The sequence below is a fragment of the Corvus hawaiiensis genome, chromosome 7 (assembly GCF_020740725.1).
Source record: "Corvus hawaiiensis isolate bCorHaw1 chromosome 7, bCorHaw1.pri.cur, whole genome shotgun sequence".
In the NCBI taxonomy this organism is placed as follows: Eukaryota; Metazoa; Chordata; class Aves; order Passeriformes; family Corvidae; genus Corvus; species Corvus hawaiiensis.
The window spans coordinates 20,394,198-20,409,256 of record NC_063219.1 but is presented as its reverse complement, the minus strand read 5'-3'; the positions used below and the strand labels follow the sequence as shown (position 1 = coordinate 20,409,256).

Genomic DNA, 15,059 nt, shown 5'->3' with positions numbered 1-15,059 from the left:
TTGCTAGCTCATGTTACTTTCGGTGGAGTTATTTGTTTAAACAGATTACTAATCTCTGAAGAAAAAAAGATGACTGGTAGAAGAGTGCTGAGAAGTGAAGTCCCAAGTTGGTGTTCTCTCTGTAGCTGGAGAGGGAAGTAAGTAACCTTGTTACCTGTCCTGGGGAGAACAGAGCTATTGGAAACCAGAGCATTATCTATTGGACTCTCTTGAATCCCTTCCCAGACAGTTCCCTTAAACCCTAGCAAACATTAAGTATCCCTTAAGACTATGAAGAGAGAGGTTATGCTTGATTCACTGCTCAGAGCAGTGCTGCTCTTTATCTCATGTGTTTTAACTTTAAAAATCTTTGTTGTGGCTGAACTGTTAAAGATAACATGGCTAAGTTCTGTCTCCTGTTCTAGTGCTGAGTTGCTAATGCTGTCCCAGATGACAGCAGCTCTCTTTTTTCCTGTGGTTGTCTTCTTCAAGTGCAACTATCAGAATACCATCAAGAGGAGTCGAGAGCATTAGGTAAGTGTGTGCTTGCAGAGAAGTTTTGAAGGGACGAAGTAAACTATGAGATTTTATTATATAAATAGATTGGAATATGTGTCTGTAACAAGTCAACTCTAATCTGATTTTTCTGGTTGGGAGATGTCTTCAATTTGAATCACCTCTCTCTTGATCTGGGAGAAGTATTTTTTTCCTTAAAAATGCCCCTCAATGTTTTCATAATCTTCCATATTCCTAATGAATAGAGAAGCCCGTGTAACAGCTGATGGCTTTTCTTAAAGCTCATGCACTCTTCTGTTACCCCCAAATAGGAATCTGTTAGTTTTAAGAATGCTAATGAAATCCACTCAGAATAGGGAATATGAACTACTCAGTCTAACACAGAGAAGAGATTTTTTTTCTTACCTGCCCATCTGTTTTCTCTGGTGGACAAACTCATATCTTGGTGGACAAGCACAATCACTGTACTTTTCCGAGTACCATGTGCCAATTGTCCATCTTTGTAGCTGTTCATACCTTCCTGTTTGTGTTTCTGTGCTTTGATTGCACTGTGTTAAAAAATGTAGGTATTGCTGTTTTGCTTAAACCCCTTGTATTTCAATCAGGCGCCCTTAACTTTTCATTTTGGAAACGATTTTTATTTCCATTTCTGTAATATTTTAGCTAAAAAGAAACCAGAAGAAGGAAGGGTTTCAAATGTGGTGCTGCAGAAAGTCTGCTACTTCGCTAGTACTGATAGCTATCCGGGGCAAACTAACACTTGTCAAGGCAAAACCTTACGTATCCAGTACAGAGGAAAGAGGAGAAAAAGGGGAAAAAACAAAACTAAACAAACAAAAAACAAAACAAAGAAAACCCAAAACAACAACAAAAAAGCGCCTAGCTAAGCTCACAACTCTTAATGATCCCAAAAACTTTTGAGACTTTCAAAAGCCCATACCTGAAACTGAGTTATGATTTGAGAAGTGTTTTTTTACTTTTTTAAACTTTTTTTCAAAAGTAGCAGAAAAGCCCATGCTTCTCGTTTCCTGAGGAGTATTTATGAAATATGCTTAATTTAAACAATCATATGTTAAAAAATCCCAGAGTCCAGCTCTCCAAATTTGTTCTAAGATTGAAGAGTCAAACTGCATGATCTCCTGCAGCAGCATTGCTGAAAATGCTGAAGGTTCTCATTGTAAACGGATGCCCTCCTATGGGATAAAAAGATATAATTCAGTGAGATGCAACGATTATAATAACATATCATAAGGGGAACTATATCCAGGCATTAGCTGTCTTGGCTCTACAGGGCTACTGGGGGAGGTGGGAAATAAATTTCCTTTCAGATGCAGGGTAAAATTGCAATCTCTTAAACTGGTAGACATACTGGCTATACTATCCCTTTTGTTATTTTTTTCAGGCTACAATCACAGTTACCTAACTTAAGTAATTTTTTAAAATCCATCTAGATATTTTGTTACAGTTTGAAAGTAAGGGGATTCTTTGCTTCTTTCCATGTTTACTTGGGGGTATTGAGAGTTGGCATTTGCCACTGCTATTGTTTTGGGATTGTGGGTTGTTCTTTGGAATGTTTTTCAGATGAAGCAGATCAAAATGGACAACAAGACATGCCAGCATGGATCAGGGAGGGGACATCCTGAAACAAGAAGCCACAAGTATGTAAAACAGTGTGCTTCAGATTAGACTTTTCTAAATGCCCTTCATCACAGCAGTGCTGAATTTTCTGTCTGGCAGTTCATCTTGAGCTGTCTTTGAAATTTGAGTGATGCACATGATCCTTAAGTATGTGCCAGTTGGGTACATCAGTTATTGACTGTTCATAAAACCCAAAGCAAATGTATCATTCCTCTTCAATTAATTTTTGTCAAGTGACAGAAAACAGCCAAAGTTATCTGTAGAGTAGGAGTATAAATCCACAGTCTTCACCAAATTTCTATTAGTAGAATTTTCTGGACAGGGCCAAATAATCAAAGCACTAATTTGGTTTTTTTTTTTTCTCTTGGCATATTCATTTTTTTTTGTTGTTGTTGCAGATATACAGTAATTTATTTATCTGTGTTTTTAAGCACTGAAGATGATAGCCAGAAAAGTTCTGAAACACTTAGTTTTGAACAATTTTCCCATTTTTCTGTGTCAAGAGTTAAGGAAATTTATTTAAATTATTCCATTCGATCTAAGATACAGGTAAATGAGACATATTTGTATACCAGAAATGGTAGGAAAAGAGATACTGGATGCAATAAATATATTTTGTAATAATGTACTGGATTAAAAATTATTATAGCTGTGTTACTAAAAAAAAAAAAAAATCACAGACTGCAAAGACAAAAAGACAAACCCACAAGTTCAGAAACATCACAAGTGTTCTGTGTACTTAGCATTGTATACTATATTGAAGTTTCAAGGAAAGAGTTTGCCTAATCCCAGCATGCTAAAAGATTCATAATCCACACAAAATGGCAATTAAAAGGCAACACGGAATATTAATGGAGGGAACTCTCCACAATAATAATCACCAGAAATCAAATCTACTGCCCTGCCTGCAGATAAATGCATATATAATGCGACTTTAGTTCAGAATATGAAGAAACAAAAACGTTACGGCGCAGGGACTTTTTTCTATTTGCCTTTCTATTGGCATGTAGTTACATTGTGACCTCCTCACAGTGTAGGCAGGAGGCACTCATAGCTCTTAAAATATTGTATGCAGCTCCAAACACAGTGACTTTTCAAACCTACTGGCTGCAACACAAGTAGTAAAAATTATTTTTCTGCTTGACAGTCATTGTTTCTATGTCCACAGCTATAAAAACTATGTAATAATTGAGTAGTCTTTGTGGATGGAAGTGAATTCCATAAATACTCCATGGTTTGGCTTTTTAAAGTGAGTTCTAACTGATGTGCTGCTTACAAGCTTCAGCTAAGGGAATTATGTATCTTCATCCTACTGCCTTGCTGATACCTTGCATCAGTGGTTTTTCCTGTGTGTTTCACATCCTCAGTAAACATCTGGATTCAAAGCAAAACCCAAGTCTTCTGGGTCCCCAACTGCAAAGAGATTCTCTGTAACCTGTGCCTAGAGTGCACTCGAGCAGTAGCCTCAGGGAAGTCACATGCGAGGAGAAAATAGCAGACTGGTTGAACAGGACAGCTGGAGGGGAAGACTTTGAACTCTCTCGGTGGGAGCGGCACATCTCTGAGTGCCCTGGCCTGGGCGTGTGCACCTGGCAAAGGTGTTTCAAAGATTTCAGTTGGTGTGGCGAGTTCTGAATGAAGCCGCTGAGCTGGAGCGGTTCGGGTTTAGGTCGCATTTTCAAGCAGGTCCTTTGCAAATGAGAGTTAGCAAGCGTTTCCAGGCGTGCTGTGCAGCCACGCTGTAGATGAGCGAGCGGGGGACCCGCAGAGCCCCAGGGTTTGCTGCTTTCCCCTTGTCGCCGCCGGGGCCGGGACGAATAGATCGTGGTGAGCCCGGGCTCGGAGCAGCCGCAGCCGCGGCCGGGCGGCTCTGCGCAGGGCTTTGCGGAGCGTCTGGGCTTGAGAGACAGCGCCACCCAGAGGGGCTGTGAGGCGGGGAGCGGGGCCGGGCTCGCTGGGGTTCGCCTTCGGCATCCTCCTGCACGGCCGGGAGGGAGCGAGGGCTCCGCACACCCGCTGCCCGCGCCCCCCGACGGTGCCGCTCACCCTGCCCGGGGCAGCGCGGCCGGGCCGGAGCGGGCGCTGTCCGCGGTGCTGACCGGAATGGCGAGCCGGGAGCGCCGCGCCATCGAGGTGCTGGAAAGAATCGTATTTCCAACGTGCCGCGGAAGGCTCGCTGGCCTTCATTGTCTGGCTCCTTCCCCTCGCGGGCCTCAGATTCTACGAGGATGTAAATATTTATGTTAAACCGTGTCTGTTTACTCCAGACACACGCACTTCTGGAAAGCCATCAGGGAAGGATAAGCGCACACGCTGTGTGGCTGCCGGGCATTCACCTGCCCGGGTCTCGCCTCACAGTGACTGATGGCTTAAGGGTTCTTCACGTGGTCTTTCGTTGACTCTTTGTACTGCAATCCTGCCATGACTTCCTTTGAACGTTTGTTTACGTTTATAAAGACAAATAGCTACAGTTATATTATTATTTCTCACACTCTGCACTAAGGAAATGTTTTGCTCGATTGGTTGAAATCACGTTTAAAATGATAGCCTAGATATGAGAAAAGGTCATGTCACCTAGGGCCATTAATGTCTGTAAAGGCGTGTTTAAAAACTAGCCTTTGTGCTGTCGGTGTTTTCGTTACACGTCCAGTTCCTAGAGAGGAGGTGTGCTCGACAAAGTAATCGTCTTGGCTACTTAATGCTGTCAGTCGGCCGGTTTCCTTTACAAAACGGGATTGTAAGTTTTTGCTTTTCCCTCGAGTCCTTCAAAAAGGACATAGCCCTGCTGCTCGTTGCGCTGCCCAACATATCCTGCACAGGATGAAATTCTTTGGCTCCATCGGGCTGATCTCCCTCCTCTCATCTCATTGCGAATTCCTGCCAGCCCCTTACGTGACATCTTTTTGAGAAGGGTTTGGTTTAGGCATCTGCGTAGCTACTGTGGTGTGCTGAAATACAGCACCGCGGTCGCCACCACAAAATGTTGGCTAAGCATACTCGGGGTGTGGGATCAAGTAACGCAGACATAGGGTTGTCAGGGGTACAAAAACTGCTGTCTTAATGTTTCTGGTTTTAGCAAAGGGATGTCTGGTATAAAATCGTAATCTAATGGCAACCCTGAGGGTAAGTCACAGGCATCCAGGTGTTTCCCTGCAGCGGTACCCGTGCCTCTGCCACCCTCTGGCGGGGAGGAGCGGGACGAGCCGCGGGAACCGCGGGCTGAGCCAGTGGGTCACATCCGACCTTCGGCACGGCGAAGAGGGGGGACAAGGGTTGTTGCTAAGATACAATTCACACGGACCCCGCCTGGCTCATTCGTGTCCCGCACCATGCTCAGGGGAGGGCCGGGGCCGCAGGGACGGCCGGGGCGGGAGTTCGGCCCCGTCCCCTCAACGGTGCGCCGATGTGTGCGGTGCCTATTAGCACAGCTGGCGACCTCGGGTCGGGCCGGTGCTGTCTAGGGAAAGCCTCTGGCTTCATCCGCACGAGGGGCTCAACGAGGGGCTCACACGGCAGAACCGCCTGCCTGGGGTGCCGCCCCTGCCGCGGCTGGACAGCCCCGCCCGCCGCGGGAGTCAGCCCCACCGCCCCGGGACGAAGCAGACCAGCGGCGGCAGCCGGGGCCGGTGGGCCGCCCTTCCCCGCCCCAGCCGGCCGCCCCAGCGGTCCCCAGCCCCCGTGCGGAGCGGCGCGGAGGGGGTGGCGGCAGTCCTGTGACTCATGCCTGCGTCGAAGCAGATCAACCGGCGATTCACGATTTTAAAAAAGCAAATCGGAGCACTTCTGGAAAAAAAGGTCATCTCGCATTAAATTCCGCTGCGCGATTGGTATTCCGACGTCGTTTCTGGCAGAGTTTATAAGCGGCGGGTCGCTCACAGGCTAGAGTCGCCCTGCCTGCCTGGACTACGGCAATAAGAGTGTCTGCTCGCCCCCTCGGTAAGTGTCCTCTAAACAGCATCCTATTTTTTCAAGCCTTTGGGAACCTCTGGAGCAATTTTTCCCCCTAAAATCGGTTTTGGTCGCTGTCGTACGTACGGAGAAATAATGGGATTTTTGATACAGCTAGCGCCCTAGACATAGTGCTAACCTGTTACTTCACTTGCAGGCATTGTCTAGAAAATCTCTTCTGCTTGTGTCTGTTTTCTTTTTCGTCTTAAAAAAAATTAAATACCTGTTTTCCATTGAAATCGTTAATCCGTTGCGTTTACACGCGGGTGTAAATCCACTCAGCAGTGGAAATGAATCGGTAGCAACCGTTTTGAAAAAAGCCGCTAACAAAGAAAGCGTTCTTTCGTTACCGCGACCTTCATTTTCTTTACAAGGGGAAGAAAATAAATCGCAGGTAGCCGTGGGGACAAAGAGACGATCTGGGCACTGACCCGGCAATTCTCGATCAGCGACCCTGTATTGCTTATCGGAACGCCGTGTCCGCCAGGAAAGAGCTGAACATCTGGCGAGGAGCGAGGGCTGCTCCTACACCTTCCTTTCCCCAGACAGACATGCTTCTCCTGCCATTTGCACCACTAAAGCGACCATGGGCACGGGCGATCGCTGGTTAGTGCCGGAGCACATACTGGCCCAGATTTGCTGAAACATGTGTGTGCAAATACACATGTATGTGGCGCTTGTCATTGGACCTGGGCAAAACGCACCTTTGTGGTGGCGGGGTTTTGTCTGTCAGTCTTTCCTGAATGCTTAGCCTGACGTGGTAAAGCCGAGAAGGGGGCTCTGTTTGGGATTGTAGGTCATTCGGGCTGCTGATTTCGAAGCCCGCTTTGCACGCTGGTCTCCATTTGATGCGAGACGTGTAACTGCCCTGCTCAGTGGCCACCGATATAATTGCTGTAGTCTTCATGCTCTGCTAAATCCGTCATTCAGGCGCGGGGGGTAGCGCCCTGGAATCTAGCGAAGGGAAGATTTTTCTCTTCAGTCTGTTGAGGCATTTTCCCGGTTCGGCTGGCTCCTGCCTGTCCTCCCGCCGCCCCGGGACCTGAGCGGCTGCCGCCCGCTGGCGTCTGGACGGGACTCCGGTGCGGTGCTCCAGGAGACTAGACTACTAAACCCGCCTGTTCTTCCTTCCAGCAAATTCCTTGCTGCCCACCCCTCAGAGGAATATCGAGAAAATACGAGCTCCGAGGACCGGGGCTTTTCTGAAAGGATGGCTTCCTCCACTCCTTCGTCCTCCAACGATGCTCCGGACCCCACCCCACCTAATTTGCGACCCACAAGTAGGTTTTAATATTTTCTTCGTTTTAAGTGTTTTGGAGGCTTTCTCCACTTAGGCTCAAAAAAACGAGTTTCGAAACGAAATTATGCATCTGTGAAGCCCTGTTCCGCGCCATTAAGCAAAGTGCGGAAAGTGCTCTACACAAAGAAACCATCTTCGTACTGGGAACAGGAGAGGTCGGTCCACGGCGAGTAAAACGCTGTGAGGAAAAGCCCACCTTAGTGGCCAACGCTGTCTTTATCTTACAGCCGCCTTTGAGAGATACAGACAATAAACTGACCTCCCAGATGGATAAAAAATCGGGATGTTGGAAGCGGTGTGGAGAAAATGAATCCGTTAAAGGGCGAAGTTACACCAGGATATTAAAGCGGATGTCTCCCCGCTACATTTTATAAATGCTAATGCTGCAGCTTCCTTTCAGCCTACGCTGAAGCCTGTAATCAAGTGAAATTTGGATGCTAATTGCAGCTTTTCAAAGCGTTATATTCCTAATTGCTCTGAATTCGCCTTGAGTTATTGAGGTGTGAGTGGGAAGCAAAGGCTGCTGCAGGTGGATAGAGAATCAGTTTATAGCCCTCCCAGGCAGTTCAGACCGTTGCCTACAGAAAAAAAGACAATAATAATTTTAAAAAGAGGCTAGATGCTATAAAGATCGGAGACAAAGAGCGAATAACAGTAAGAAATGAACGGTTGTCAGGGACAGCAGAGCGGGTAATAGCTTTTACCCTGAAAGAGCTACGAGGCATGAGCATCGGAGTCATTATTGTCATTATTCTGAAACTGGAAAAAAAAACGGGGGAGGGGGCGAACGGCAGCACTGGGTCTTGTTTCAGGCGCGCGTGACAGGCACTGCTGCCTTCGACTGAGGTGTCACACGCAGAAATCGAATTAATTTGCAACACGGCTAAAACTAAGATAACCTCTGGCAGCAGCACCCCGCCCTGCCCACACAGGCTCCCCGCCCCCGGGCACTCTCAGCGTCCCTGCCGAGAGGGCTCCTCCGCCCGGTCGGGAGCACCGTGCCGCTTCCCCCTCCCCGAGAGTCGGGCCGCTGTCCTCCGTGCTTGGGTGAGCCGTCCTCGTCCCGGTTCCTCTGAAATCTTCTCCCCTCATGCCCCAACGCCAGGTCAGCGCTCCCTCTTCCCCGGTCGCCCTCCGGGGTCCATCGCTGCCGGATTTCTGGCTACCCCTTGCCGCGGGCGACGGACCGGAGAGGCCCGGCAGTGCCCGGCGCCGCGGTTGGTGCACCCTCCAACCTCGGTCCTGGGCTTCGTTCCCCGCTTCCCGTGGGCTCAGTCCGGGCCGACCGGGGCGTTCCCGAGCCACGACTCCAGGGGCTGGGAAGCAGCCTGTTCCCTCTGGGGTGCGGTCCTAGGAGGGCCGTCGGCAGCCCGTCAGTCCGTCCGAGGTTCGGTGATGCGAGTCCGATCATCTAGTCAAATACTATTTTTCACCCAATTAATTCCTGAACTCTTTTGTGACCCCATTTCACGCCACTTTATTTTAAGCTGCTACTTCCCTGGAGCCCCGCCAGTAAACGATGAGATGTCGGGTCCCGGGTGCCTTCCCCTCTCCTCTGGGCAGGCCAGCATGTCACCTCGGTGTCATCCGAGCCTCAGCTGCCCCGCGCCCAGCGCCGCCGGGCTCGGAATCAGCCATTTCTCACGGCGATGGAGCCGTGCAGGGGTGACCGGGGTGGGGCGCGGCGGCCGGACAGCCCCGCCGCCCCCGGGGAACAAATCTGCTCTCTCTTCCAGCTTACGACTCGTGGTGCGGTGTGGCTCACGGGTGCACCAGGAAGATCGGGCTGAAGATATGCGGTAAGTGCGGCCGTGCCTCCCCGTACGACACCCCACACACCCACGCGTGACTACGCGGCCGCCCCGGCGGGGCAGCACCGGCCGAGCGCCCCCGAGCCCGGCCCCGCCTCGGGCGCCCCCTGCCGGCCGCAGGGAGGCTCGGCGGCCCCGGCCCCGCCGCTGTGCCTCCCTTGGGCTGGCGGTGGCCGAGGTTTTGTCCGCCGGAGAGCGGAGGGCTGCGGTCCCGCTGCCCCTCCTGCCACACACGGGGGTTGCAGGCGCCGGGCACTCCGGGCGAAGAAAGTGCAGGAGCCGGCGGGAAGAAAGAACGGGGGGCGAGGGGCCAGTTCGCCGCCTCTCACTGTCTGAAATTTTTCAACCTTATCTGACTAGAAAATACGGATCTCCTGGGGAAAAAAGATTAACGAGAGCCTTATTAAAGAGCAATTCGTCAGCTTGCTGTGCTGGTAAGATAGCGCTGGCAGCTAGTCAGCGCGCAGGCACATGAAATGCAGAAGGGAAACAAATGCACAATCAGATCGCAACGTTATAGCAAGAGATTCATTTGCAGATAACAAGCTGTCTTCCTTCTCTAGATTTCTAAGTAGCGTCTTCGCTTTCAGAGACTAACAGTCAAATCTTCATATTGTGATGGAGAGAATCATTCCGTTTAGCCCATACCCCCTACGCATAGAAATTATTTCCCCTTTTCCCCTCTGTCTCTTTTGGGGAGATGGGATATACGTCTTGGGAGAAACGAACCTTTTTTTCAATGCAAAGGAACATTTAAACCTCTTTCCCTGCTTGCTTGAGTCGAAGTTCATTCACTAAACGTTTTGTCATCTGGAAGTTTGAACAGGAAAAGAATCAGGGTGCAAATGTTTAGCCCTGTGTCTGTGAGAGATTTCACTGGTAGCCGCTGGCGACATTAACGAGTAGTCGCTTAGTTCTATAAATAGCTCCTGATCTGGGTTTAATGGACCATTTCCCTACCAGTCCCCTCAGTGGCTGGAGCGATGGGCATTTTCACCATCATTTTAATTTAGCCCGGCAAGCAGAACTGATAAAGTAACGCGCTGTTAGGCTTGTTCCGTGTTGCTAGACTACCGGGGTTAGAGAGGGACAGTGCAGCTTCTCTCAATGAGATCAAATACGCTGGAAATGAAATATCCCACCATTTTGGATTTGAAAAAGGCATAAGAAAGCTTAGTGAAGGCTTTGTGAAGGGAGTTCAAGACAAGCTGTATTTTTGATTGTGGTTTGGTGCTCAGTTTTCCTTGATTGGCTCTTTCCTGTTTTACATGAAAAATATACTCTGAATAGTGAGTGACGCCAGTTTGGAATGCTCGGATTTGATCGCGACCACTGTTTTTGCTTGTATGAGCCCTCCTATTTGAATCGAACACCTTCACAAAGACATGCAGGGAAGGTTGCCTATGGTAAACAGAATGGAGTATTAAGGTTGCCAAGAATTCTAATTACACATGCTAAACGAGTTGACGTTTGACTGTTGCAGATGATACCTCCTTGTCCTTACCTTTCGCAAGACATTATTCTGGACCCTAAATATTGTATAGTCACAAAGGCGCCTTGGAATTGTTCCTACTGTGCGTATCACACTGAAGTCGAATGCAAACTTCAAATAAGGGTTGACCTCAGAGAAAAGGCAGGTCTTGAACAATGAGTTGGTTCTTCCATCTGGGTTGTATATTATGTGTTTGACATTTATAATAATTACGTATCCAAGATGTATGTAATTTCTTCTCAAATAACTGACCGATTTAAGGATTAGCCTTGTTTCCTTTTCTGGTTGAAAGCCCCCGCCTGAAAAGGGTGCTGCTGCTGCTGCCACCACCACTACCCCCTCCCCAACCCACACCTCCTCCCCCCCCCGCTCTTCGTCTCTGCACATATCCACTTAAAAAACCCAAAAAAAAAAAAAAAAACAAAACAAAAAACCAAACCCCAAAAACAAAACAAAACAAACCACAAAAAACCACCCAAACACAAAAAAACACCCCCACACCCCTATTTTAAAGCGGTTTAATGAACAGTCACAGCGGGCAAAATACGGGCAGATTCCCCCTGTGTCTGGATTTGTATGCTATACCTTTCATTCCCACCCTGGCAGTTGTTATTGCTGGGACTGATCCTGTGGACATTTGCTTGGCATCAGTGGAAGTGCTCAACGTAGTAAAATTGCTCAGGTGAATCTTCAGTCGTTTGGCCGCCAGATGATGATTCCAAGCCCAGTGATCAACGCGGAAGAGTGAGGTTTCAAAAGCAGCCCATGTATGTTAGAAACTCGGCTCGTCTCCGGAGTCCGTGGGATCTATGCTGCCAAGTCACGTAGGTGGTGCTAAACACCCCGTCCGCGGGGAGGGACCAGGATCTCCTGCAGCTGCCTCCGACGTGCATCCCCCGACGGCTGCGGTGCGCGCCGGGACCCGGCAGGTCTGTCCCCGCCTCGGAAGCTGAGTGTCCCCCCAGGGCTGCGAGGCCGAGGGGGACACACACACCTGCCTTTGTGCGAGGCCTGATGTGAAATCACGCTGAATTTGTGGTCACGTTGCGCACCGAGGGACTCCCTCGCCAGTCTGGTGTTACTCGGCTTTTGAAAACTTGGTGTCTTAAAGCGCATTGATGAAAATGCACCTGCGGGACGGACCTACTGCTGAGAAAGGCTGCTCTGTCTGCTTCTCCAGGAGAAGCAGCATGGACGCTATTTCATTCTCTGCTACTTGCTGGAACTCTACTACACCGGCCTCAATTTTCACGTAGGACACAGATGAAAGGTCGGCTACAGTCATGCTCTACTCCCCGGGCGCGGAAGGAGTCCTCGAAGGCCGGCTGTTACGCTTCTCTGTAGCCCGGGACGGCGCTGGGGAACGTCCCATACCCTCCCTCGGGAAACGAGACGGTCCAGCGGCTCCAGAGCGCGGGCTGTCCCTGCCCCCCAGGCTCCCCCTTATACGGAGTCTCCAGGTCCACGAGACACTGCCGTGGCCGAGGGACTTGGGCGAAGGGCACGTTATCTATAGCCGGATGAGTTGATGTCGGGCGACAGCGAGATCCTGCCTACAGGCTTTTTTTGTCCTCTAATCTCCGCCCTCGAGCCTCCCCAGCGCGGCCGCGCAGCCCCGCGAGCCCCACGAGGCGCCGACTGACAGGCCCCATGCGCAGTCGCTTCGAGCCCCAGCTGATCCCCGCCGCCGGCTTCGGGACATGATAAAGGGGCCGGGGAGCCTCCGCGGGGAAGAACAGCCGCGGAGTCGTCCGGGCAAGGGCTGAGCTCCCTGCCCGCAGCGTCTAGTTAGGTCAGACCCTTTAGCGAAGCCACGGCCACACTGAGCCCGATAAGAGTTAACTGGAGGCAACTGCAGCCTTTCTCTGCTGCTGAAGCTGTGCTCCCTCCTTTCCCAGCCTCTAAGGAATGCGTGTCTGCACCTCGAGGAGAGCGCCTGTTGTGCGAGGAGCACGACTCTTGAGGGAAGCGGAGCAGACGTCTCTTCTCACGGAACTCGTCCCACTTTTTTAGGCTCTAAGTGGCACTGCCACTGAGAACCTAAAAAAAAAGACAGATGGAGGGAAAAAAAAGCAAAATGAAGCCTCAGGACCTTGTAAAAGAGGATTCATAATTCAGTTTACACTGCACCTGCTTCGATATCAGCTGCTCCTCCTAAAAGCACTAGCTGTTGCAGGAGCTAATGATCGCTGCAGGAGCCATTAGAAGCAGTAACAACGTAACTATATATATATGTATGTATGTGGACGGCTACTCCTATGCACGAAGAGAGTTTCCCTTAAATAGTCTTTGTTTCATTCGTAAAAGCATCACAGAAAAAGACTAATCAGTAGAAGATCAGAATTAAAAGGCAAAACGTGAAGTGTTCACTGAAAGTATGGCTCCGACGAACTTACCTGTGAGCGACCCTCCTGGAGACTCGCATTGGGTGCCCGACTGATGCAGAAAGGGCTGCCAGCCGAGTGCTCCGTTTTCGGTAGCTCTTTCCTGACTGCCTGGCTGGCAGCAAGGTCCGAGGCACAGGGAGCCATCGGCCCAGCAGCTCACTGTCGCTCCCTATTGCTCCCCGAGATTCGGCCCCTACTCCTACCCAAGGTGCAGGGGTCCCCTATGGGCCGGCGGTGGGCGCCCGATGGGAGTCGCCCACAGTCCCGGTCCGCTGTCACGGCTCCGGGGAGCAGGGACACATGGCTGGAAAGCGGAAGGCGCCGGACAGAATCGGCATCGGGGGACGTGGGTGAGCGAATTCAGGACGTTGTTTTTCCTGCCTGCTAAGCCCTCCTTTCTGGCGGATATCCCCAGCCGCGACGAGCCTCGGTTTTGATTGTTGCTTGCTTTAAAAGAAAAGAAAGAATAAAGGAGACCGGCGCCGCCGTAGTGCCTCTTCCAAACATACAGGCACGCTCGCTGTAACCTGGAAGGTCAAACTCCGATGCTTTCCTCAATGACGAAAAGCCCAACACTATGCGTGTTTTAGTGGGCATCATAGATAGATTTAATAGATCGAATCCAGAAAATTAATTGTTCTCCCTGCCTTGTTAAAGTAGACAGATCTCATTACTCGCCGCGGTCTCTGCGTGGCTCCCGCCCCCATAATTCTTGGGGTGAGTGGGTTTATTATTGCCGCGGCATATAACAGCGGCAGTTGTGTTCGGGTTCTGGGCGCCAAAGATGCGTTTCCGGTGAGAGCGGAGCTACTAAAACCTCCGGGGATGATTACTGTTAGCATCAAAGCATCTTTTCAGGTGGAAAATCCGCATCAGTACTTAGTGGTAATAGAAGGTGGGGTTATATGAGTGCTACTGGTGTACTCAGAGCTCTAGCACTCTCAGGACGGCTGCTCCAGAATGGCTGCTTGTTCTCATGCCTTTTGTGCATGTGTGAGAGCACCACGAGGAGAACTGAAAATGGCCCTGATTTTAATCATACATCATTGCCCCTGTCTGCTAGGTCCATAAACTTCGCCTGCAGGCTGAAATAGCATTGACTCATCCTGAACTCTCTTCCAGTGGCTGATTACTGAAGTGGAATCTGTCTGATCGACTTAATAAGAATTTACCACTGCACTAAATGACGAAATTTTGTTTTTTGCATGGCTGCGTTTTTGCTGTTGATGGCATTTTGAACTCTCCCTCCTGGAGGCAAATAATCCCCATAAATACCCTTATTCCCGACCTCATTAGTCAGATCTAGAGCCAACACCACTTTTAACTGTTGTCTAGGGAGCTGCTTTTGATATTTCTAAACATGTTGGGAAGTGAGAAAACTCTGACCTGTGCACCTTGCAATAATAATGTAGGGTTCCTGCAAAGGACCAACAGCCTGGAAGACAAAGGCCGGATCGTCAGCTCTCTCAAGGAAAGGCAGTCCTCCAAGAGCCTGCTGGCATGCGAGAACAGTGAGAAGGAATCCAGGTTCCGGCGCACCGAGACAGACTTTTCCAATTTGTATGCCAGAGGTAAACACTTTACAGTTTCTCCTTGCTCCAGCTCAGGCATGTCCCTTAGTAATCTTGCCCTCATCTCCCCTGGAAGTGCAGCCACGTTCAGACTGTGCTTTTCCTTGGCTATTTTTGAAGGTAGCTCCGTGCCTGTGCTTTTCGGGAGCTGCACTGGTGATGTATGCGGGCTTCCTGAAATGCAGTTTTATGTACTTTGGGCTGATCCTCTGCAGCTCAGCTTCAGCGGTTCCAGGGGTTACTCCAGATCCAGCATCTGGGAGGAGAATAATTTTATATTTTTGTCCTCCTTAGTAAAATAGTAATGAAGCAGCCTGTGATGCTGGTACGGGGCCATTGCAAGAAGAGTGGGAAAGGGAAATCAATCCCTTTGGGGGGCGGAGGTGGGGACGTTGCAAGGTAAGGGCAGGTGCGGAT

General features: G+C 49.8%; 1 protein-coding gene and 1 long non-coding RNA gene across 2 annotated transcripts in view; one reads left to right on the top strand and one right to left on the bottom strand.

Moving 5' to 3' along the window:
* The first annotated feature begins 424 nt into the window (after positions 1-424).
* The window catches only part of GAD1 (glutamate decarboxylase 1), a 39,210-nt gene continuing 24,575 nt past the window's right edge, over positions 425-15,059 (top strand). Inside the window, exons 1-5 of the mRNA XM_048309838.1 lie at positions 425-513; positions 2,077-2,153; positions 7,216-7,361; positions 9,118-9,180; positions 14,484-14,642. Of these exons, the coding sequence (XP_048165795.1) occupies positions 2,077-2,153; positions 7,216-7,361; positions 9,118-9,180; positions 14,484-14,642 (445 nt within the window). The 5' untranslated portion in view covers positions 425-513. The remainder of the gene's footprint in view (positions 514-2,076; positions 2,154-7,215; positions 7,362-9,117; positions 9,181-14,483; positions 14,643-15,059) is intronic.
* LOC125328750 lies at positions 11,187-14,479 on the bottom strand. Its single transcript, XR_007204845.1, has 2 exons — positions 13,081-14,479; positions 11,187-12,724 (listed from the first exon to the last, which is right to left on the bottom strand). It is a non-coding gene; the product is annotated as an uncharacterized LOC125328750 (long non-coding RNA).